Source organism: Symphalangus syndactylus, chromosome 13 (genome assembly GCF_028878055.3).
Source record: "Symphalangus syndactylus isolate Jambi chromosome 13, NHGRI_mSymSyn1-v2.1_pri, whole genome shotgun sequence".
NCBI lineage: Eukaryota > Metazoa > Chordata > Mammalia > Primates > Hylobatidae > Symphalangus > Symphalangus syndactylus.
Genome location: NC_072435.2, coordinates 30,245,792 through 30,263,148, shown reverse-complemented (window position 1 = coordinate 30,263,148; position 17,357 = coordinate 30,245,792). Strand labels below are relative to the sequence as shown.

The 17,357-nt window shown below is 43.4% G+C and overlaps 1 protein-coding gene across 1 annotated transcript in view; it reads left to right on the top strand.

Moving 5' to 3' along the window:
* ELSPBP1 (epididymal sperm binding protein 1) overlaps positions 1-17,357 on the top strand; it is a 32,853-nt gene that overhangs the window by 14,525 nt on the left and 971 nt on the right. Inside the window, exons 3-6 of the mRNA XM_055235616.1 lie at positions 6,319-6,456; positions 8,070-8,216; positions 12,068-12,226; positions 14,872-15,036. Coding sequence (XP_055091591.1) covers positions 6,319-6,456; positions 8,070-8,216; positions 12,068-12,226; positions 14,872-15,029 — 602 coding nt within the window. The 3' untranslated portion in view covers positions 15,030-15,036. The remainder of the gene's footprint in view (positions 1-6,318; positions 6,457-8,069; positions 8,217-12,067; positions 12,227-14,871; positions 15,037-17,357) is intronic.

Genomic DNA, 17,357 nt, shown 5'->3' with positions numbered 1-17,357 from the left:
AAGAGGTGGAGGTTGCAGTGAGCCAAGATCGCACCGCTGCACTCCAGCCTGGGTGACAAGAGCAAAACTCCTTCTCAAAAAAAAAAGAAAAAAAAAAATCTCAGAAGACCTGGGGTTTGGACCCTGGATCTGCCACTTCTTTTCTCGGTAAATTTGGTCAAGAAACGTAAGCTCTCTGAAGTCAGTTTCCAGACTGTGAAAGAGAAATAACAGCATTTATCTCATGGGGTTATTTTGAAGATCAAATGAAATAATGGGCACCAGCATCTTTCATACTGCCCAGCACATGGTGGGGGTAAAAGGCAGGCTATATAATTCCAATGAACAGAACCCTCAGACCCCAACCTGGACACCCTAATTATGTCTTAACGTATCTCAGAATCTAAATTAACCACTAAAAGACTGTAGGCTAAGCATGGAAACAGAACAAGGGGAAACCTTGCCTACATGTCATTCACTCAAGCCTTGGTGAGTCATTCTTCACAATTAGAACCCTTTTCTGCCTGATAAATGGTTCTCCTCTGGATAAGGCTCAGGAACCATTTGCATATTGATGCACCTTGATCCCACATTCTTTATTCCAGAGATTCCTAACCTGGGATCACTGAGTGAGGATTAGAGTCCATGAGAACTTGAATTTATATTTAAAAAAATGTGTATTTATGAGGGTAGTCAGAATAGCTATTGTAACAAGCAAACTCCAAACTATGAGCAGCTTGACACAATAACGTTTTGTTTTTTTTTTTTTTTTGGTTCTGCAAAGTCCCAGAAGGGTACATCTGGTCAGGAAACAATGCTCCACATGGTCATTCAGGGATCCAAGCTTCTTCCATCCTGGGGCCCCACCATCCCCTAGGGTTTCAGAGTCTGCTGAGGTTTCTTTGCTTTTAGCTCGTAGACAAGGATCAAGAGAGTCTGGAGGATCTTGGAGGAGAGGGTTTTTTGTTTGTTTGTTTTCTTTTGGCCAGGACAGGAAATGAGATTCATCACTTTCTCCTACTTCCACTGGCTGGAACTGATATGGCTCTTAGCTGCAAGCAAGTCTGAGAGATGCAGTGTAGCAATGCATTTGGGAGGAAAGTGAAACTGATTTCGGTGAACACACAGCCATCTCAGCCATAAGGGCATATGAATATTCTCCTAGAGAGAAGTTCTGGGTTCTCAAAGAACTGACAAATTCCTAAAAGATTAGGAACTCACAGTTTATTCAGACAAAGAACAATGTACTTGATGGGGTATCCACTTTTCTAGTTATAATCTCATTTTTGTCATGCCTCCCTGAGACCACACCCACATACTTGTGGTGAAACTCAGTATTCCAAGTTCCCTTTGCGTGTATTTACAGACAAATTATTCAGTATACACTTACTGAGTGATCTTTAAGTTCCAGGCATTGTGTTGTGGACCAGAAGTGCAGAAATAAACAAAACCTAAACCCACCACTCAGAGAGTTCACAGTAATTGGGAGTTATAGACACATAAATGAATTATTTTTAAAAAATTGGCAACTGCATTCATTTATAGAGATTGACTCTGAGTATTGTAAGTGTGAGGAAGAGTATTGACCCAGACTGAGCCAAGTCTTCATGGATGAATAGCAGGGACTAAAGCTGGGAAGAGAGGAAAGGCATTCAGGGCAAGATGAAGGGCAGGAGCAAAATCCCAAAGACGAGAAAGAACATGGAGTAAGGTCAAGGGAATGTTAATCAGGGAGTGAGAACAGGCGGGTCAGCAGGGTCTGGATTATAGAGGATTGTAACTCAGTTAAGAAGATTAGGCCATCTGCTGGATTACTTTGCAGATGGCTAATAGTATTCATTATGTGCTGATTCTTACTAACAACTCCCAAAGATAACCTTAATTCCGCCTACAGGGGCATCTGCCCTCCCCCTCAACACAGTATCCTATATACTCAGCGGTGTTCGTGACTAAGGCAAAGCATTGATAATGACAATAATGACAGTGAAGATGACAATGATAATGATGAGGATGATGATGGTATGACAATGATGACAATGATGATAATGATGACAACAATAATAGTGACAACGACAGCAATGATGGTGACAATGATAATGACAATGATGATGATAATGATTATGACAATAATGATGTGATGAAGAGGAAAGTAATTATTACAATACTGATGACAATGATGATGAGAATGACAATAATGGGGTTGATGATGATGATGACAGTGACTGATAATGATGATGACAATGACGATGATGATCATCATAATGACAATAATGAGGTTGATAATGATGGTGACAATGACTGATGATGATGACAATGATGACGATGATGATGAGATGGTGGTGACGATGATGACGATGATGATGATGATGCCAATAATGATGTGATGACGAGAATAACGACGATCACAATGACAAGGAAGATGATAATGACAATGACAATAATGAGGTTGATGATGACAATGACTGACAATGATGATGACAATGACGATGATCATCATCCTATGATAATGACAATCATGAGGCTGATTATGTTGACAATGATGATGACAATGACGATGATCATCATCCTGTGATAATGACAATCATGAGGCTGATTATGTTGACAATGATGATGACAATGACGATGATCATCATCCTATGATAATGACAATCATGAGGCTGATTATGTTGACAATGATGATGACAATGACGATGATCATCATCCTATGATAATGACAATCATGAGGCTGATTATGTTGACAATGATGATGACAATGACGATGATCATCATCCTATGATAATGACAATCATGAGGCTGATTATGTTGACAATGATGATGACAATGACGATGATCATCATCCTATGATAATGACAATCATGAGGCTGATTATGTTGACAATGATGATGACAATGACGATGATCATCATCCTATGATAATGACAATCATGAGGCTGATTATGTTGACAATGATGATGACAATGATGATGATCATCATCATGATGACAATGACAATAATGAGATTGATGATGGTGACAATGACGATGATGATCATTGTGACGATGCCAATAACAATAGTGTGGAGAATGATGATGATGACGGTGATGGTGATGATGATGATGATGATGATGACAATGCTGATCATAGCTAATATTTGTTAAGCAGCAGCCATGCTCCAGGTACTCTTCTAAGCACTTTCCAGATTTAAACTGGTTTAAGTTTCACAAAAATAAATACCAGACAGTTCTGAGAGACAGAGATGAAAAATGCAATGATATTTAAGTACTTCTAATTGCATCAACCCATTGGTGCAGCTCAAAGATGGAAGTCTGCCTTCTCCACACTCTCCCAACCCATCCCTTGTCCCCATAATGGCCTATGTCAGGTTGTACAGGACAACAATCTGATCCACAACGAGGGCCACGGCTACCATGTTACAGACCTTGAAGACAGACACCATGTCTTGTCTGTCTGTATTAGGAGAGGACTAACTATTGTAACTACACCCAAATGTCAGTGGCTCGACTCAATAGAGGTTCATGTTAAACTCATCCTACAGTCCAGTGTGGATGTTCAGTGGGAAACCTTTATATGGTAATCCAGAGAACAAGATCCTCTAGTTTGTGGCTCCACTGTCCCCCAGGCCCTCAGTATTCTCTGCCCAGCCCTCAGAGTTTCTCAGCCTTGACACTATTGGTGTCTGTGGCCAGATAGCTTTGTTCTGGGGAGCTGTCCTGTGCATTGTAGGATGTTTAGCAACATTCCTAGTCTCTCTCTGGCAGATGCCAGTAGCAGCCACTGGCTCCTTTCCCCTATAAGTTGTAACAACCGAAAACATTGGCTAATGCCCCCTGGGAGGTCATAATTGCTCCTCCTTCTCTATTGAGAATTGCTGCTCTATATTCAGCTGGCTGGCAGAAGAAGAAAATAGCATGGAGGATTGCTTGGGACTTTTTTAAAGCCAGGAAATGGTGAGCATAATTTCCGCCCATAATCCACTGCACACAAATCTCCCACTAGAGTATCTCACTCATAGTATTCTATCATTATATCTTTGAGGGAGGGAAGGAAGGAGGAAAATGAAGGAGATTAGAGCAAGAAGGGGAGCTATGACTCTGAACTAACAGATGAGCAAGTTGAGCTCTCATCCCAGTTCTACTCAAAAAAAAGGATCAACTTTAATTAGTCCTTATTGTACGTGGGTTTTCATGTAATGAGGAATTTGGGATAGAATAGCATTTCTTTCTTTTTTTAAAAAAATTTACACATCAAAATTCTGCAGAACACCATTTTTGTTTTTTGTTTGTTTGTTTTATTTTGTTTTCAGACAGGGTCTCACTCTGTCACCCAGGCTGGAGTGCAGTGGTGCAATCATGGCTCACTGTGGCCTCAACCTCTCAGGTTCAAAGGGTCTTCTTCCCTCAGCCTCCCAAGTAGCTGGGATTACAGGGGCACACCACCATGCCCGGCTAGTCTTATTTGTTTGTTTTTTGTAGAGATGGGGTCTCACTTTGTTGCCCAGGCTGGTCTTGAACTGCTGGCTTGGAGCGATCTGCCCACCTCAGCCTCCCAAAGTGCTGGGATTACAAGCATGGGTCATTGTGCCTGGTCGAGAACAGCATTTCTTGATATATTTCAGGGACCATTAGTCTCTAGTGCTATTGAATTGTGAAAAAAAAAAAAAAAGAAGGACAACTCAATATACTGTATACATCAATTCTCATTTTCATATTAACTTTTTTGATGAGTCCTTCATTAGAGAAACCTGTTTAACTTTATTTCACGTGGCACTTTCCAAACTTATTTTATTCTTTCTGTTGTTTCTTGAGCAAGTAACTGTTCTAGGTTCTGTGGATGCACTGCACAAAAAACAAAGTTCCTATACTCATCGAGAAGAATAAGGACATCGAAAGTTGTCATCTCAATATTTGCCACGTCTGGGTGCCACCAGTACTATTATTTACTCAACATTTTTCTTTAAATTTGCTCACTTCTCTTCACTTTAAAAAATTCATTTTAAGAGATTGGTTAACATCAGTATTATAATATAAAAAAGCACTACCACTTTCCATAAATAGGAAGTATGACCAAAAAGAAATATTGTACTATGAAAACAAAATCTTATTATTAAATTCTGCTAGACTATTGTCCGAATAAAGCTTTGAGTCCGAGTCCTGCCCCCCACCCCCGCTCTCTTTTTTGTTAAAATGGGAGATTATTAAGTATTAGAGATGCAGTAGAGAAATACTAGTATTAAATTGAAGCTTTCTCTTTTGCGTAAGCAGAAGGACTAAAAGGACCACTGGAAAATGATTTTTTTTCCAGTCTATATTTCAAAATTATTTAATGTGTGTCCCTACATAAACTAATGTGATCTTGTGATCCACCAAAAATATTTTGTGTCATGTCATTGGCCCCCCATATTATGCTCTGAGAAACAGTGGTCTCAAGGAACAACACACCACCGTTGTCTTCTTCCCCAGTGCTCCTGGCCACGACATGAACTGGATATGCCCTGACATGTCATTAGGAAGTTGGATGCTAAGCCTAGGTGTGTAGCCTTCAGGCCACCATGAGAACTGTCTCAGTCCATTTGGGTTGCCATAACAAAATACCACAGGCCAGGCATGGTGGCTTACACCTGTAATCCCAGCACTGTGGGAGGCCAAGGCGGGAGGATCACCTGAGGTTAGGAGTTCGAGACCAGCCTGGCCAACATGGCGAAACCCCGTCTCTACTAAAAATATGAAAATTAGCCAGGTGTGGTGGCGGGCACCTGTAATCCCAGCTACTCTAGAGGCTGAGATGGGAGTATCGCTTGAACCCAGGAGGTGGAGGTTGCAGTGAGCTGAGACCAGACCACTGCACGCCAGCCTGGGTGACAGAGTGAGACTTCATCTCAAAAAAAAAAAAAAAGTAAATAAAATAAAATTTAAAAAGTACCATTGACTGAGTAGCTTATAAACAATATAAATTTCTGTCTCCCAGTTGTGGAGGCTGAGAAATCCAAGGGCAAGGCACCAGCAGTTTCAGTTGCTGATGAGGGCCTGCTTCCTGGTTCATAGATGGTGCCTTCTTGCTGTATCCTCACATCGTAGAAGGGGCTAGCTAGCTCTCTGGGGTCTCTTATAAGGGTTCTTATCCCAATCATGAAGGCTCTGCCCTTACGACCTAATCACCTTTCAAAGGCCCCTCGTACCATGACCGCGGGGGTTAGGATTTTAAATATGAATTTTGTGGGGGGTAGGGGGGGTGGGGGGGTGGAAACGGACATTCAGATCAAAGCAAGAGCCAAACCAAGACTCATCCTTTGCTAATTCATTGTGATTCTTCCCCCCTCCTGTTTTCTCCTTCTGCCCTTCAGGGATGCATGAGGAATGTGTCTTTCCTTTCACCTACAAGGGATCTGTTTACTTCACTTGCACCAATATTCATAGCTTATCCCCTTGGTGTGCCACCAGAGCGGTGTACAATGGCCAGTGGAAGTACTGCCAGAGTGAAGGTGAGTGGTATCACATTGTCCCTGGCCAGTGGCCTTCTGATAGGGTGGATTACAAAAGAGAATGTGTGACTGTCTATGACATGATCACATTTTTGCAGACAAATTGTAGTACGTATGCGTGCATAGAAAAGGCTCTGGGATGCCAGACGATGAATGCTAATAATGGGTAATAATGTTAATAATGACAGTGTAAAAAATGGTGCTCTCTGGATGAGGGTCTTGTGATATTGTAAGACTAGTTGACCCAATAGAACCATCCCATCTTTATGTCTTTCTTAATTTTCTAAGTTAATAAGGAAACAAGAAACAAAGTGTAAGAAAAGGGATTTGAGGCTGGGCGAGGTGGCTCATGCCTGTAATCCCAGCAAAACTTAACTACTAATAGCCTACTATTGACGAGATGGCTTACCAGTAACATAAACTGTCAATTAACACATATGTTTTATGTCTTATATATTATATACTGTATTATCATAATAAAGGAAACTAGAGAAAAGAAAATGTTATTAAGAAAATTGTAAAAAGGAGGAAATACGTCTCCTATCCATGAAGTGGGAATGGATCAGCATAAAGGTCATTAGCATCATCTTCATGTTGAGGAGGAGGAGGAAGAGGAAGCGTTGGTCTCACCATCTTGGGATGACAGAGGCAGAAGCAATGGAGGAGGTGGAAGGGGAGGCAGGAGAGGCAGACACATTCAACATAACTTTTTTTGAAAAACACCCATGCCTGCTGGGCACAGTGGCTCACGTCTGTAATCCCAGCACTTTGAAAGGCTGAGGCGGGTGGATCACCTGAGGTCAGGAGTTCAAGACCAGCCTGGCCAACATGGCGACACCCCATCTCTACTAAAAATTAAAAAAAATTAGCTGGGTGTAGTGGCAGGCACCTGTAATCCCAGCTACTCGGGAGGCTGAGGCAGGAGAATTGCTTGAACCCGAGAAGCAGAGGTTGCAGTGAGCCAAGATCTCGCCATTGCACTCTAGCCTGGGCAACAGAGTGAGACTCTGTCTCAAAAAAAAAAAAAAAAAAATGGTTACCAGGTGTGGGGTGAGAGGATAGGGTTATGCAGGCCAAGGATACAAAGTTGTAGTTATATAGAGTGGATAAGTCTAGAGATCTAACGTACAGCATGCAGATTATAGTTACAAATATTGTATTGTATACTGGAAATTTACTAGGAACATATAAGTACTTTACCCCCCACCCCCATACACATATACACAAGGTAGTTACCATGTAAGATGATGCATATGTTAATTTGCTTGACTAGTAATCACTTTAATAAAATATACATCAAAACATCACATTATACACCTTAAATTTGTACAATGTTTAAAGAAGATAATACATTAAAATTTCTTTTTAAGTATTTTAAAAAAAAAAGAAAAGAAAAGAAAAGAAACTCATGTATAAGTGGACCCGAGTTCAAACTCGTGTCATTCAAGAATCAGATGTATATGGCATAGGCAAATGCTTGATGAAATAATACATAAAGTCTCTTCTGAACCTTATGTCTGTCCTGTCCTGTGATGGTTGATTGATGATTAAATGACTCTGTCCTGTGAATGACTAGAGGAAGTCAAGCCACTCACGAACTCCGTTCCTAACAGATTACCCACGCTGTATCTTCCCTTTCATCTATCGAGGAAAGGCTTATAACAGCTGCATCTCCCAGGGCAGCTTCTTAGGCAGTTTGTGGTGCTCAGTCACTTCCATCTTCGATGAGAAACAGCAGTGGAAATTCTGTGAAACGAATGGTGAGCCCCTGTAGCAGGGATGGGATGTGTGGTGGGAGGGAGAGTGGACAGCAAGGATCCTTCTGAGGGGAGGCTGGGCAAGATAGAGACCAGAGCACCCAGGGGGAAGTACTTACAGGAGCCAAGTGTCTGCTCAGAGAGTTCACTATGACAACGACAGACAGGGGTATCCCGAGGCCATTCGCCCAGTCCCCAATCCAGCATGAAAAGACAGGTGTCCTGAGAACTGAAACAATGAGCTGAAGTCCTGATATTGGCTTCTGAGTATTTCTGTTTCTAGAACTGACAGTAGTGAGATTCACCCACTGATGGACCCAAACTGCCTCTTCCTTCCTTCCTTCCTTCCTTCCTTCCTTCCTTCCTTCCTTCCTTTCCTTTCCTTCCTCCCTCCCTCTTTTTTCTTTCTCTTTGTTTCTTTCTTTCTTTGTTTCTTTGTTTCTTTCTTTCTTTGTTTCTTTGTTTCTTTCTTTCTCTTTCTTTCTTTCGTCCTTCCTTCCTTTCCTTCCTCCCTCCTTTTTCTTTCTTTCTTTCTTTCTTTCTTTCTTTCTTTCTTTCTTTCTTTCTTCTTTCTTTCGCTTTCTTTCTTCCTTCCTTCCTTCCTTCCTTCCTTCCTTCCTTCCTTCCTTCCTTCCTTCCTTCCTTCCTTTCTCTCTCTCTCTCTTTCTTTCTCTCTCTCTCTCTCTTTCTTTCTTTTTCTTTCTCTCTTTCTTTCTTCTGTTTTTTTCAGGGTCTTGCTCTGTCACTCAAGTGGGAGCACAGTGGAGTGATCTCCGGTCACTGCAACCTCTGCCTCCCGGGTTCAAAGTATTCTCCTGCCTCAGCCTCCAGAGTAGCTGGGATTGCAGGCACCCACCACCACACCCAGCTAATTTTTGTATTTTTAGCAGGCACGGAGTTTTGCCCTGTTGGCCAGGCTGGTCTTGAACTCCTGGTCTCAGGTGATCCATCCACCTCAGCCTCCCAAAAAGCTAGGATTACAGGCATGAGCCACTGTGCCTGGCCCCGACCTGCATTTCAATGCAGCCTAACATCTTATTAAGTCTACACATAATCTCAGGTGAATAATGACCAAAATTCATTCAATGCCCTCTACACTGATCCAAGAGCTTTGTATACAATATCCTGTTGAATCTTTCCATAGCAGCTCTATGAGCTGCTGCTCGCCACCACCTGTTCGATAAATGGTCCCAGTACAATTGATCCCTTCCCAAGGTCACAGTCCTATGCTATATTAGAATTAGAGCTTGAGTTCTAGTCCATAGAGTTCCAAAGCCCATGCTCTCTCCTTAAGCATTGTTGCGTCCACAGAGACAAAGATGTGTGAAGGCACTTATTCGTAGGCACGCTTATTCTTGCATAAAAATCTTAATTCTGTTCTTCCCTTAGCACTCGACAAATCCTAATTCCATCTAAACCTTAATTTTATTCTAGCCCTAATCATCCCCCATTTGTGTTCTTTACTATAAACCAATCTTAACCTTAAATCTCACTATAGCTTTGTCCTAGTAGTTAACCTAATTTTTCATCCCAAGTCCAACTCTTTCTCCGTTTCCATTCCTGACTGTAAATTGTATCATTAATACATACATTCCATCATTAATAAATACATTAATAATATACTCTGTCATTAATACATCATTAATTCATAACCTTAGCCATTTCTTAACCCTAAACCAAATAGATGAATTAGGAAAGGTATCAGTTAGACCAGGCTCAGTGGCTCATGCCTATAATTCCAAAAGGGATTGGGAGGCTGAGGCAGGAGGATTGCCTGAGGCCAGGAATTTGAGACCAGCCTAGGCAACATAGGGAGACCCACTCTGCAAAGACAAAAATTAAAAAATTAACTGGTCATGGTGGTGTGTGCCTGTAGTCCCAGCTACTTGGGGAGGCTGAGATGGGAGGATTCCTTGAGCTCAGGAGTTTGAGGCTGCAGTGAGCTATGATCGCATCATGGCATTCCAACCTGGGCAACAGAGTGAGATCTTGTCTCAAAAAAAAAAAAAAAAAAAAAAGAAGGAGGAAAAGAAACATCACTTTTATGGTAATATAACCTTAATATCTAAGCTCCTGTTTATCCTTAAAACTATCCAATCTCCTTAGACCCAGTTTTGATGGAGTAACAGATTCAAATTTGCATAAATCACCAAACGGATGTCCAAGAAGAGATACCTTTTAGCTTTGGCTTCCCCATTAGGTTAAGAAAGTTGTTGGTTATTTCCTTTCTATGGATAAGTGAGAACCAAGACGACCCATGCCTGCACAGCTTACTGTCTCCATGAACATAGCTTTACCCTTTCACAGTCATCATCAACTTGACTCTACTAACCCGGGAAGGTCGTGCCTGGGAAGTCACTTTTATTATCTGCAAAATGAGAATGCTAAGGCTGGCATCACAGGGTTTTTGTAAAGACTGGAGTTTATTTTCATGAGGGATTGATGGCGGTGCCATACCAGGTACCCAAGAAATGTGAGTTTTCTTCTGCTATCATTTGAGACACTAGGCAAAAAAATAGGCTTTGAAGTTAGACCCGAGTTGGAATTCTGTTTTTGCCCCTAACATCTATGTGATCTTGGACATGTTAGACAATAAAAGTAATAATTATCATAACATAATGAACTTTTAGTAAGCGTTTTCTATGTGCCAGGCAGTGTTTTAAATGCTTCACATGAAATAACTCATCTATTCCATACAACAACCTCTATCCCATACAACAACCTCTATCAGGTAAATGTGATTATTAACCCAGTTTTACACATGGACAAACTGAGGTTAATAGAAGCAAAGCTGTGATTTTGATCCCAGGAAGTCTAACCTTCAGAATTTGTGCTCTTAATCACCAGTCATTACTGCCTGAAAACCCCAACCCCTTAGTCAAATTCCAGCTCCCCATAAAAGACCACCAAAGGAAAAAAAAAAAAAGCCTGCTAATTAGGCAAGACTGAGTTTATTGCTCACTTCTTTGACAGGGTCTTAATAATGTCTTGGGCTGGGCATGGTGGCTCATGTCTGTAATCCCAGCACTGTGGGAGGCCAAGGCAGGTGAATCACCTGAGGTCAGGAGTTCAAGACCTGCCTGGCCAACATGGCGAAACCCCTCCTCTAATAAAAATAGAAAAATTAGCGAAGCATGGTGGCGCATGCCTGTAATCCCAGCTACTCGGGAGGCTGAGGCAGAAGAATTGAACCTGGGAAGTAGAGGTTGCAGTGAGCTGAGATCGTACCACTGCACTCCAGCCTGGTTGACAGAGAAAGACTCCATCTAAAAAAATAAAAAATAACATCTCGAAGTGGGGAGGGAATACTCAGCATATTGATGAGGTCTTGGAGTCTCGTCTAAGGTGTGTCTTTCAAAGGGGGATGTGATTTGGATTGTGTAATGATCATGATATAATCGTTAGGGTTGGTGGTCACAGCAAGGTGAAATGACCAAAGACGAGGTTTCAGAGTCTGGAAGAGTAAACAGTGTTTTGACACAATCTACTGAAAAAGTTGAACTATCTGATATTTATGTAAATAGCTTTTCTGGAGGCTTCTGGAATGAATAATAAGGCTATTCGCAACTCTTATCTTCCCGGGCAAGAATTTCCTAGCTTAGTAGAGTCAAGGTGATGGCGACCACAGAACCGTGAAGTCGTGTTAATAGAGACAGTAAGCTGTGCACGGGTTGATAGTTTTGGTTCTCACTTATCCGCAACATCGAGATAATAACGTCATCCAGAAGTTGCTTGGAGAATCCAATGCTACGTTGCCTTTCATGGGATAAAGCATGGCACAGTTTGTGTGTCATAAATGGAAGCTCTTTTCATCTCCTCTTCTTGACCTGCAACCTTTCCATAATCATTTTCAGAGTATGGGGGAAATTCTCTCAGCAAGCCCTGCATCTTCCCCTCCATCTACAGAAATAATGTGGTCTCTGATTGCATGGAGGATGAAAGCAACAAGTTCTGGTGCCCAACCACAGAGAACATGGATAAGGATGGAAAGTGGAGTTTCTGTGCCGACACCAGTAATCTGGGGATGGGGGTTGGGTGGGTGTGGGTCGATTCTTTCTTTCGTTTGCCCAACAAACACCTCCTGAAACCCCACTGTGAGCCAGGCACTGAGTTGGGCACTGAGGATCTGGTGATGAATCCGGCAGACAGAGCTCTGGCCTCGTGAATAAAGTCAATGATGTGATATGCCACAGGCTTTAAAATCCAAGAGAAAGGTGCCAAAATGAAATGCTCAAAATGTTAAACACCTAACCATGATGCAAATACAGAGTAAACACACGCCAGGAGTTTTTAAAAACCCTAGTGTGAGCCAGGAATGGTGGCTCACGCCTATAATCCCAGAACTTTGGGAGGCTGAGATGGGAAGATCACTTGAAGCCAGGAGTTAAGGCCAACCTGGGCACACAGTGAGACCCTGTTTCTACAAAAACAAAAGAAAGAAAGAAAAAGAAAGAAAGAAAGAAAAAGAAAGAAAGGAAGAAAGAAAGAAAGAAAGAAAGAAAGAAAGAAAGAAGAAAGAAAGAAGGAAGGAAGGAAGGAAGGAAGGAAGGAAGGAAGAAAGAAAAAGAAAGAAAGAAAGAAGAAGAAGAAAGAAAGAAAGAAAGAAAGAAAGAAAGAAAGAAGAAAGAAAGAAAGAAAGAAAGAAGAAAAGAAAGAAAGATTAGTCAAGTGTGTAGCATGTGCCTGTAGTCCCAGGTACTTGGGAGGCTGAGACGGGAGGATCACTTGAGCCTGGGAGTTTGAGGCTGCAGTGAGCTGTGATCACACCTCTGTACTCCAGCCTGGGTGACAGAGTGAGACCTTGCCCCTAAAATAAATAAATAAGCAAACAAACAGTGAAATCACCCAACAAAAGGCTCAAACATTAGGAAAACATAATACTAGACTGCTAAAGTGCACCTGTTCACAGTACAAGAGCTGAAATGAGCCAGAAGAGCATCCCCTTGTTCCCCTTCGGGTGAGAATATGTGTGTTGGGAGACTCAGACTCAAACTTCTTCTCTGTGTGTGTGTCCACAAATAACCACAGAAGCGTCACAAGTGTCGATTTCGTCAGTGACAAAGTTTAGCGAGTAGACGCATTTGCACCTGTGGAATCCATGAAAGATGAGGACACTGGAATTGGTCCTCTGAGACAAATCCTCTATCCGCCAGGTCCTCCTGGTGACCAGCGTTCTCCTCCCTCCTTCTTCCAGGGTCCTCTGTGCTTCCACTCCGCCCTTCTTCCCTATTCCAGTGCCCTGCCCTATCTTCCAGCCTTTCTTAAGTCCTACACTCTGATAGCTTCTGAGGGAAGAAAATACCCAAGACCCAGTGGAAAGGAAAGGGAAGTCCTTGGGCAAAGAGGAACTAGAAGGAGTTACAGTTCTGCACCACTCCAGGCAAGGGGTCAGTCCGAATAGCTGTGGTGGGGGTGTGTGTTTTTGCAACAACTTGGGACTTTCCTAAATAAAATAAATTGTTTCTCAGCTGGTCATGGGAGAAGACGTGACAGCAAAAATTGAAACCCATTTACCCTCTGTTGCCTCAAGCTGCTGTGGATAGAGCCTTCCCGTTTGTACCATTTATGGGGTCATCTTTCATGAGGACATCATTTATGTCCTCATCGTTCCTAGATTCCACAGGTGCGAATGTGCCTACTCACTAAACTTTGTCACTCAGAAAATTGATACTTGTGGTGCTTCTGTGGTCATTTGCGGACACGTACAGAGTTAGCAAGTTTGAGTTTGAGTCTCCCGACACTCATGTTCTCAGTCAAGGGGGAACAAGGGGGTGCTCTTTCGGCTCATTTCGTACAAAATTCTTCTTTTGCTTAGGTTTAGGTCAGCATTCTAAGCAGTGCCCAGGCAGTGCCTTCATGTGTAGGGTTTACCCAGATTTTATTTTTTAGTTATTTTTTTTTATTTTTTTTTTACTTTTTATACTTTGTTTTATTTTTTTTTTTTATTTTTGAGACGGAGTCTCACTCTGTCACCCAGGCTGGAGTGCAGTGGCGTGATCTCGGCTCACTGCAACCTCCACCTCCCCGGTTCAAGCGATTCTTCTGCCTCAGCCTCCCAAGTAGCTGGGATTACAGGTGTTCGCCACCACACCCAGCTAATTTTTGTATATATGTATTTTTTTAGTAGACATGGGGTTTCACCGTGTTGGCCAGGCTGGTCTCAAACTCCTGATCTCAAGTCATCTGCCCGCCTCAGCCTCCCAAAGTGTTGGGATTACAGGCATGAGCCACAAAGCCCAGCCACATTTTATATTTTAGAGACAGGGTCTCCATCTGTCACCCAGGCTACGGTGCAGTGGTGCAATCATGGCTCAATGCAGCCTCGACCTCCCAGGCCCCAGCAATCCTCCTGCCTCAACCTCCTGAGTAGCTGGGACTACAGGCATACATCACGCTCAACGAATTAAAAAAAAATTTTTTTGTAGAGACAAACCCCTTTTTTTGTAGTGAAACCCCTTTCACTATGTTGCCCAGGCTGGTCTTGAACTCCTGGCTTCACATGATCCTCCTGGCTCAGCCTTACAACATGCTGGGATTAAAGGCACAAACCACCACACTCAGCCCCAGTTTGAAATCTAGGGTGGGCCTGAAGCCCACGCCTCTTCAACAGTGTGAAGCCTGGGGAGTAACCTTTGTCTTATCCCCTTCTGCTTCCTAGGAATTTCCGTGTTGGTCCCTGGCTTTCCTTGCCACTTTCCATTCAACTATAAAAACAAGAATTATTTTAACTGCACTAACAAAGGATCGAAGGAGAACCTTGTGTGGTGTGCAACTTCTTACAACTACAACCAGGACCACACCTGGGTGTATTGCTGATACTGAGGTGAGAGCAGGGATCAACAGTGGTCATTTCACGGATGCAGGGGTGAGACAGGTGCACACCTGGTGCGTCGCTGATGTGAAGGCGAGATCTGCTTTTTCCAGCGTGTCTGATTAGTGTCGCTGATGTGAAGGTGAGATCTGCTTTTTCCAGCGTGTCTGATTAGCGTCGCTGATGTGAAGGCGAGATCTGTTGTTTTTCCAGCGTGTCTGATTAGCTGAGGTTCCCAGCAATGCGGGCTCTGTTGTCAAAGATAAGGTGGAGTTGGGGAAGACTGGAACAACTCCCCAGATTAGAAGGATGAAAGAAATTGGGATTTCTCCCAGAAGCAGGAGAGCAGGGGGGGATTGGCAAACCTTTTCAGACCCGGAAAGGTATTATTCCAAGTTTCAACTCTGGGATGCTCTGGGTGTGGACGATTAGGAAAGAGGAACTTCTGAAAATGGAGTGTGGTATGAAAAAACAATCCAGAAAAGGGGGATAACTGACCAGCCATGGTGACTCACACCTGTAATCCTAGTGCTTTGGGAGGCCAAGGCAGGAGGATCAGTTGAGGCCAGGAGTTTGAGACCACCCTGGGCGATGTAGCAAGACCCTGTCTCTACAAAAAAAAAAAAAAAATTAGTTGGGTGTGGTAGCACACATCTGTAGTCCCAGATACTCAGGAGGCTGAGGTCAGCGGATCCCCTGAACTCAGGAGTTGTAGTGAGCTACGATTATACCACTGTACCCCAGCCTGGGGAACAGAGCGAGACCTTGTCTAAGAAAGAAAAAGAGAAAGATGGAAGAAAGAAAGGAAAGAAGGAAGAAAGATGAAGAAAGGAAGGAAAGACAGAGGGAGGAAAGGAGAGAGGAAGGGAAGAAAGGAGGGAGGGAGAGAAGGAAGGAGGAAGGGAAGGAAGAAAGAAGGAAGGGAGGGAAGAAAGAAGGAAGGGGGAAGGAAGGAAGGAGGGAAGGAAGGAGGGAGGGAAGGAAAAAAGAGGAAAGAAAGAAAGGAGGGAGAGAGAGGCAGGAAAGAAGAAAGGAGGGAAGAAAGGAAGGATGGAGAGAGATGGAGAAAAGAAGGAAGGAAGGAGGGAAGAAAGGAAGGAGGGAGGGAAGAAAGGAAGGAGAGAGGGAAAGAAGGGAGGGAGGAAGGAAAGAAGGAAGGGAGGAAGGAAGAGAGGAAGGGAGGGAGGAAAGAAGGGAGGAAGGGAGGAAGGAAGGGAGGAAGGGAGGAAGAGAGGGAGGGAGGGATGGAGGGCGGGAGGGAGGGAAGGGAGGAGAGAAGTAATGGAGGAAGGGAGGAGGGAAGGAAGGGAGGAAGGGAGGGAGGGAAGGAAGAGAGGAAGGAAATAAGGAAGGGAGGGAGGAAGGAAGGAAGAAAAGGGAAGGGGAAGGAAGGAAGGGAGGGAGGGAAGAAAGGGAAAGAGGGAAGGAAGGAAGGAAGGAAGAAAAGGGAAGGGGAAGGAAGGAAGGGAGGGAGGGAGGGAAGAAAGGGAAAGAGGGAAGGAAGGAAGGAAGGAAGGAAGGAAGGAAGGAAGGAAAGGAAGGATAACCCAGAAGCCAAGGCACCACGGCGTGCATCCATTGCCCCCATCACTGAATAGCTGACCAGGGGAAAAATGGGGTTTACTTCTCTTCCTTCGCCATTTGGGCCTCCTGCCCCACCTCAGCCCACTGGTCATCAAGTACCTCCACAGAACCAACTTTATCCCTCTTTTCTTTTCTCTTTTTTCTTTCTTTCTTTTTTTCTTTTTCTTTTTTTTTTTTTTTTTTTAGACGGGGTCTCACTCTGTCGCCCAGGCTGGAGTGCAGTGGTGCAACCTCAGCTCACTGCAGCCTCTGCCTCCTGGGTTCAAGAAATTCTTCCACCTCAGCCTCCCGAGTAGCTGGGATTACAGGGGTGCACCACCACGCCCAGCTATTTTTTTTTTTTTTTTTTGTATTTTTAGTAGAGACGGGGTTTCACCATGTTGGCCAGGCTGGTCTCAAACTCCTGACCTCAGGTGATCCATCCCACTCGGCCTCCGAAAATGCTGGGATTACAGGTGTGAGTCACTGCACCCGGCCTATGCCTCCTTTTCTTCTTGTCTTTTCCTCTCTCTACATTCTTCACAAAGGACCAGCTGATTGAAGCAGGTGGTGCAGAGGGTATTTCTTTTTTTTTTTTTTTTTTTTTTTGAGACGGAGTCTTGCTCTGTCCCCCAGGCTGGAGTGCAGTGGCGCGATCTCGGCTCACTGCAAGATCCGACTCCCGGGTTCACGCCATTCTCCTGCCTCAGCCTCCCGAGTAGCTGGGACTACAGGCGCCCGCTACCACACCCGGCTAATTTTTTGTATTT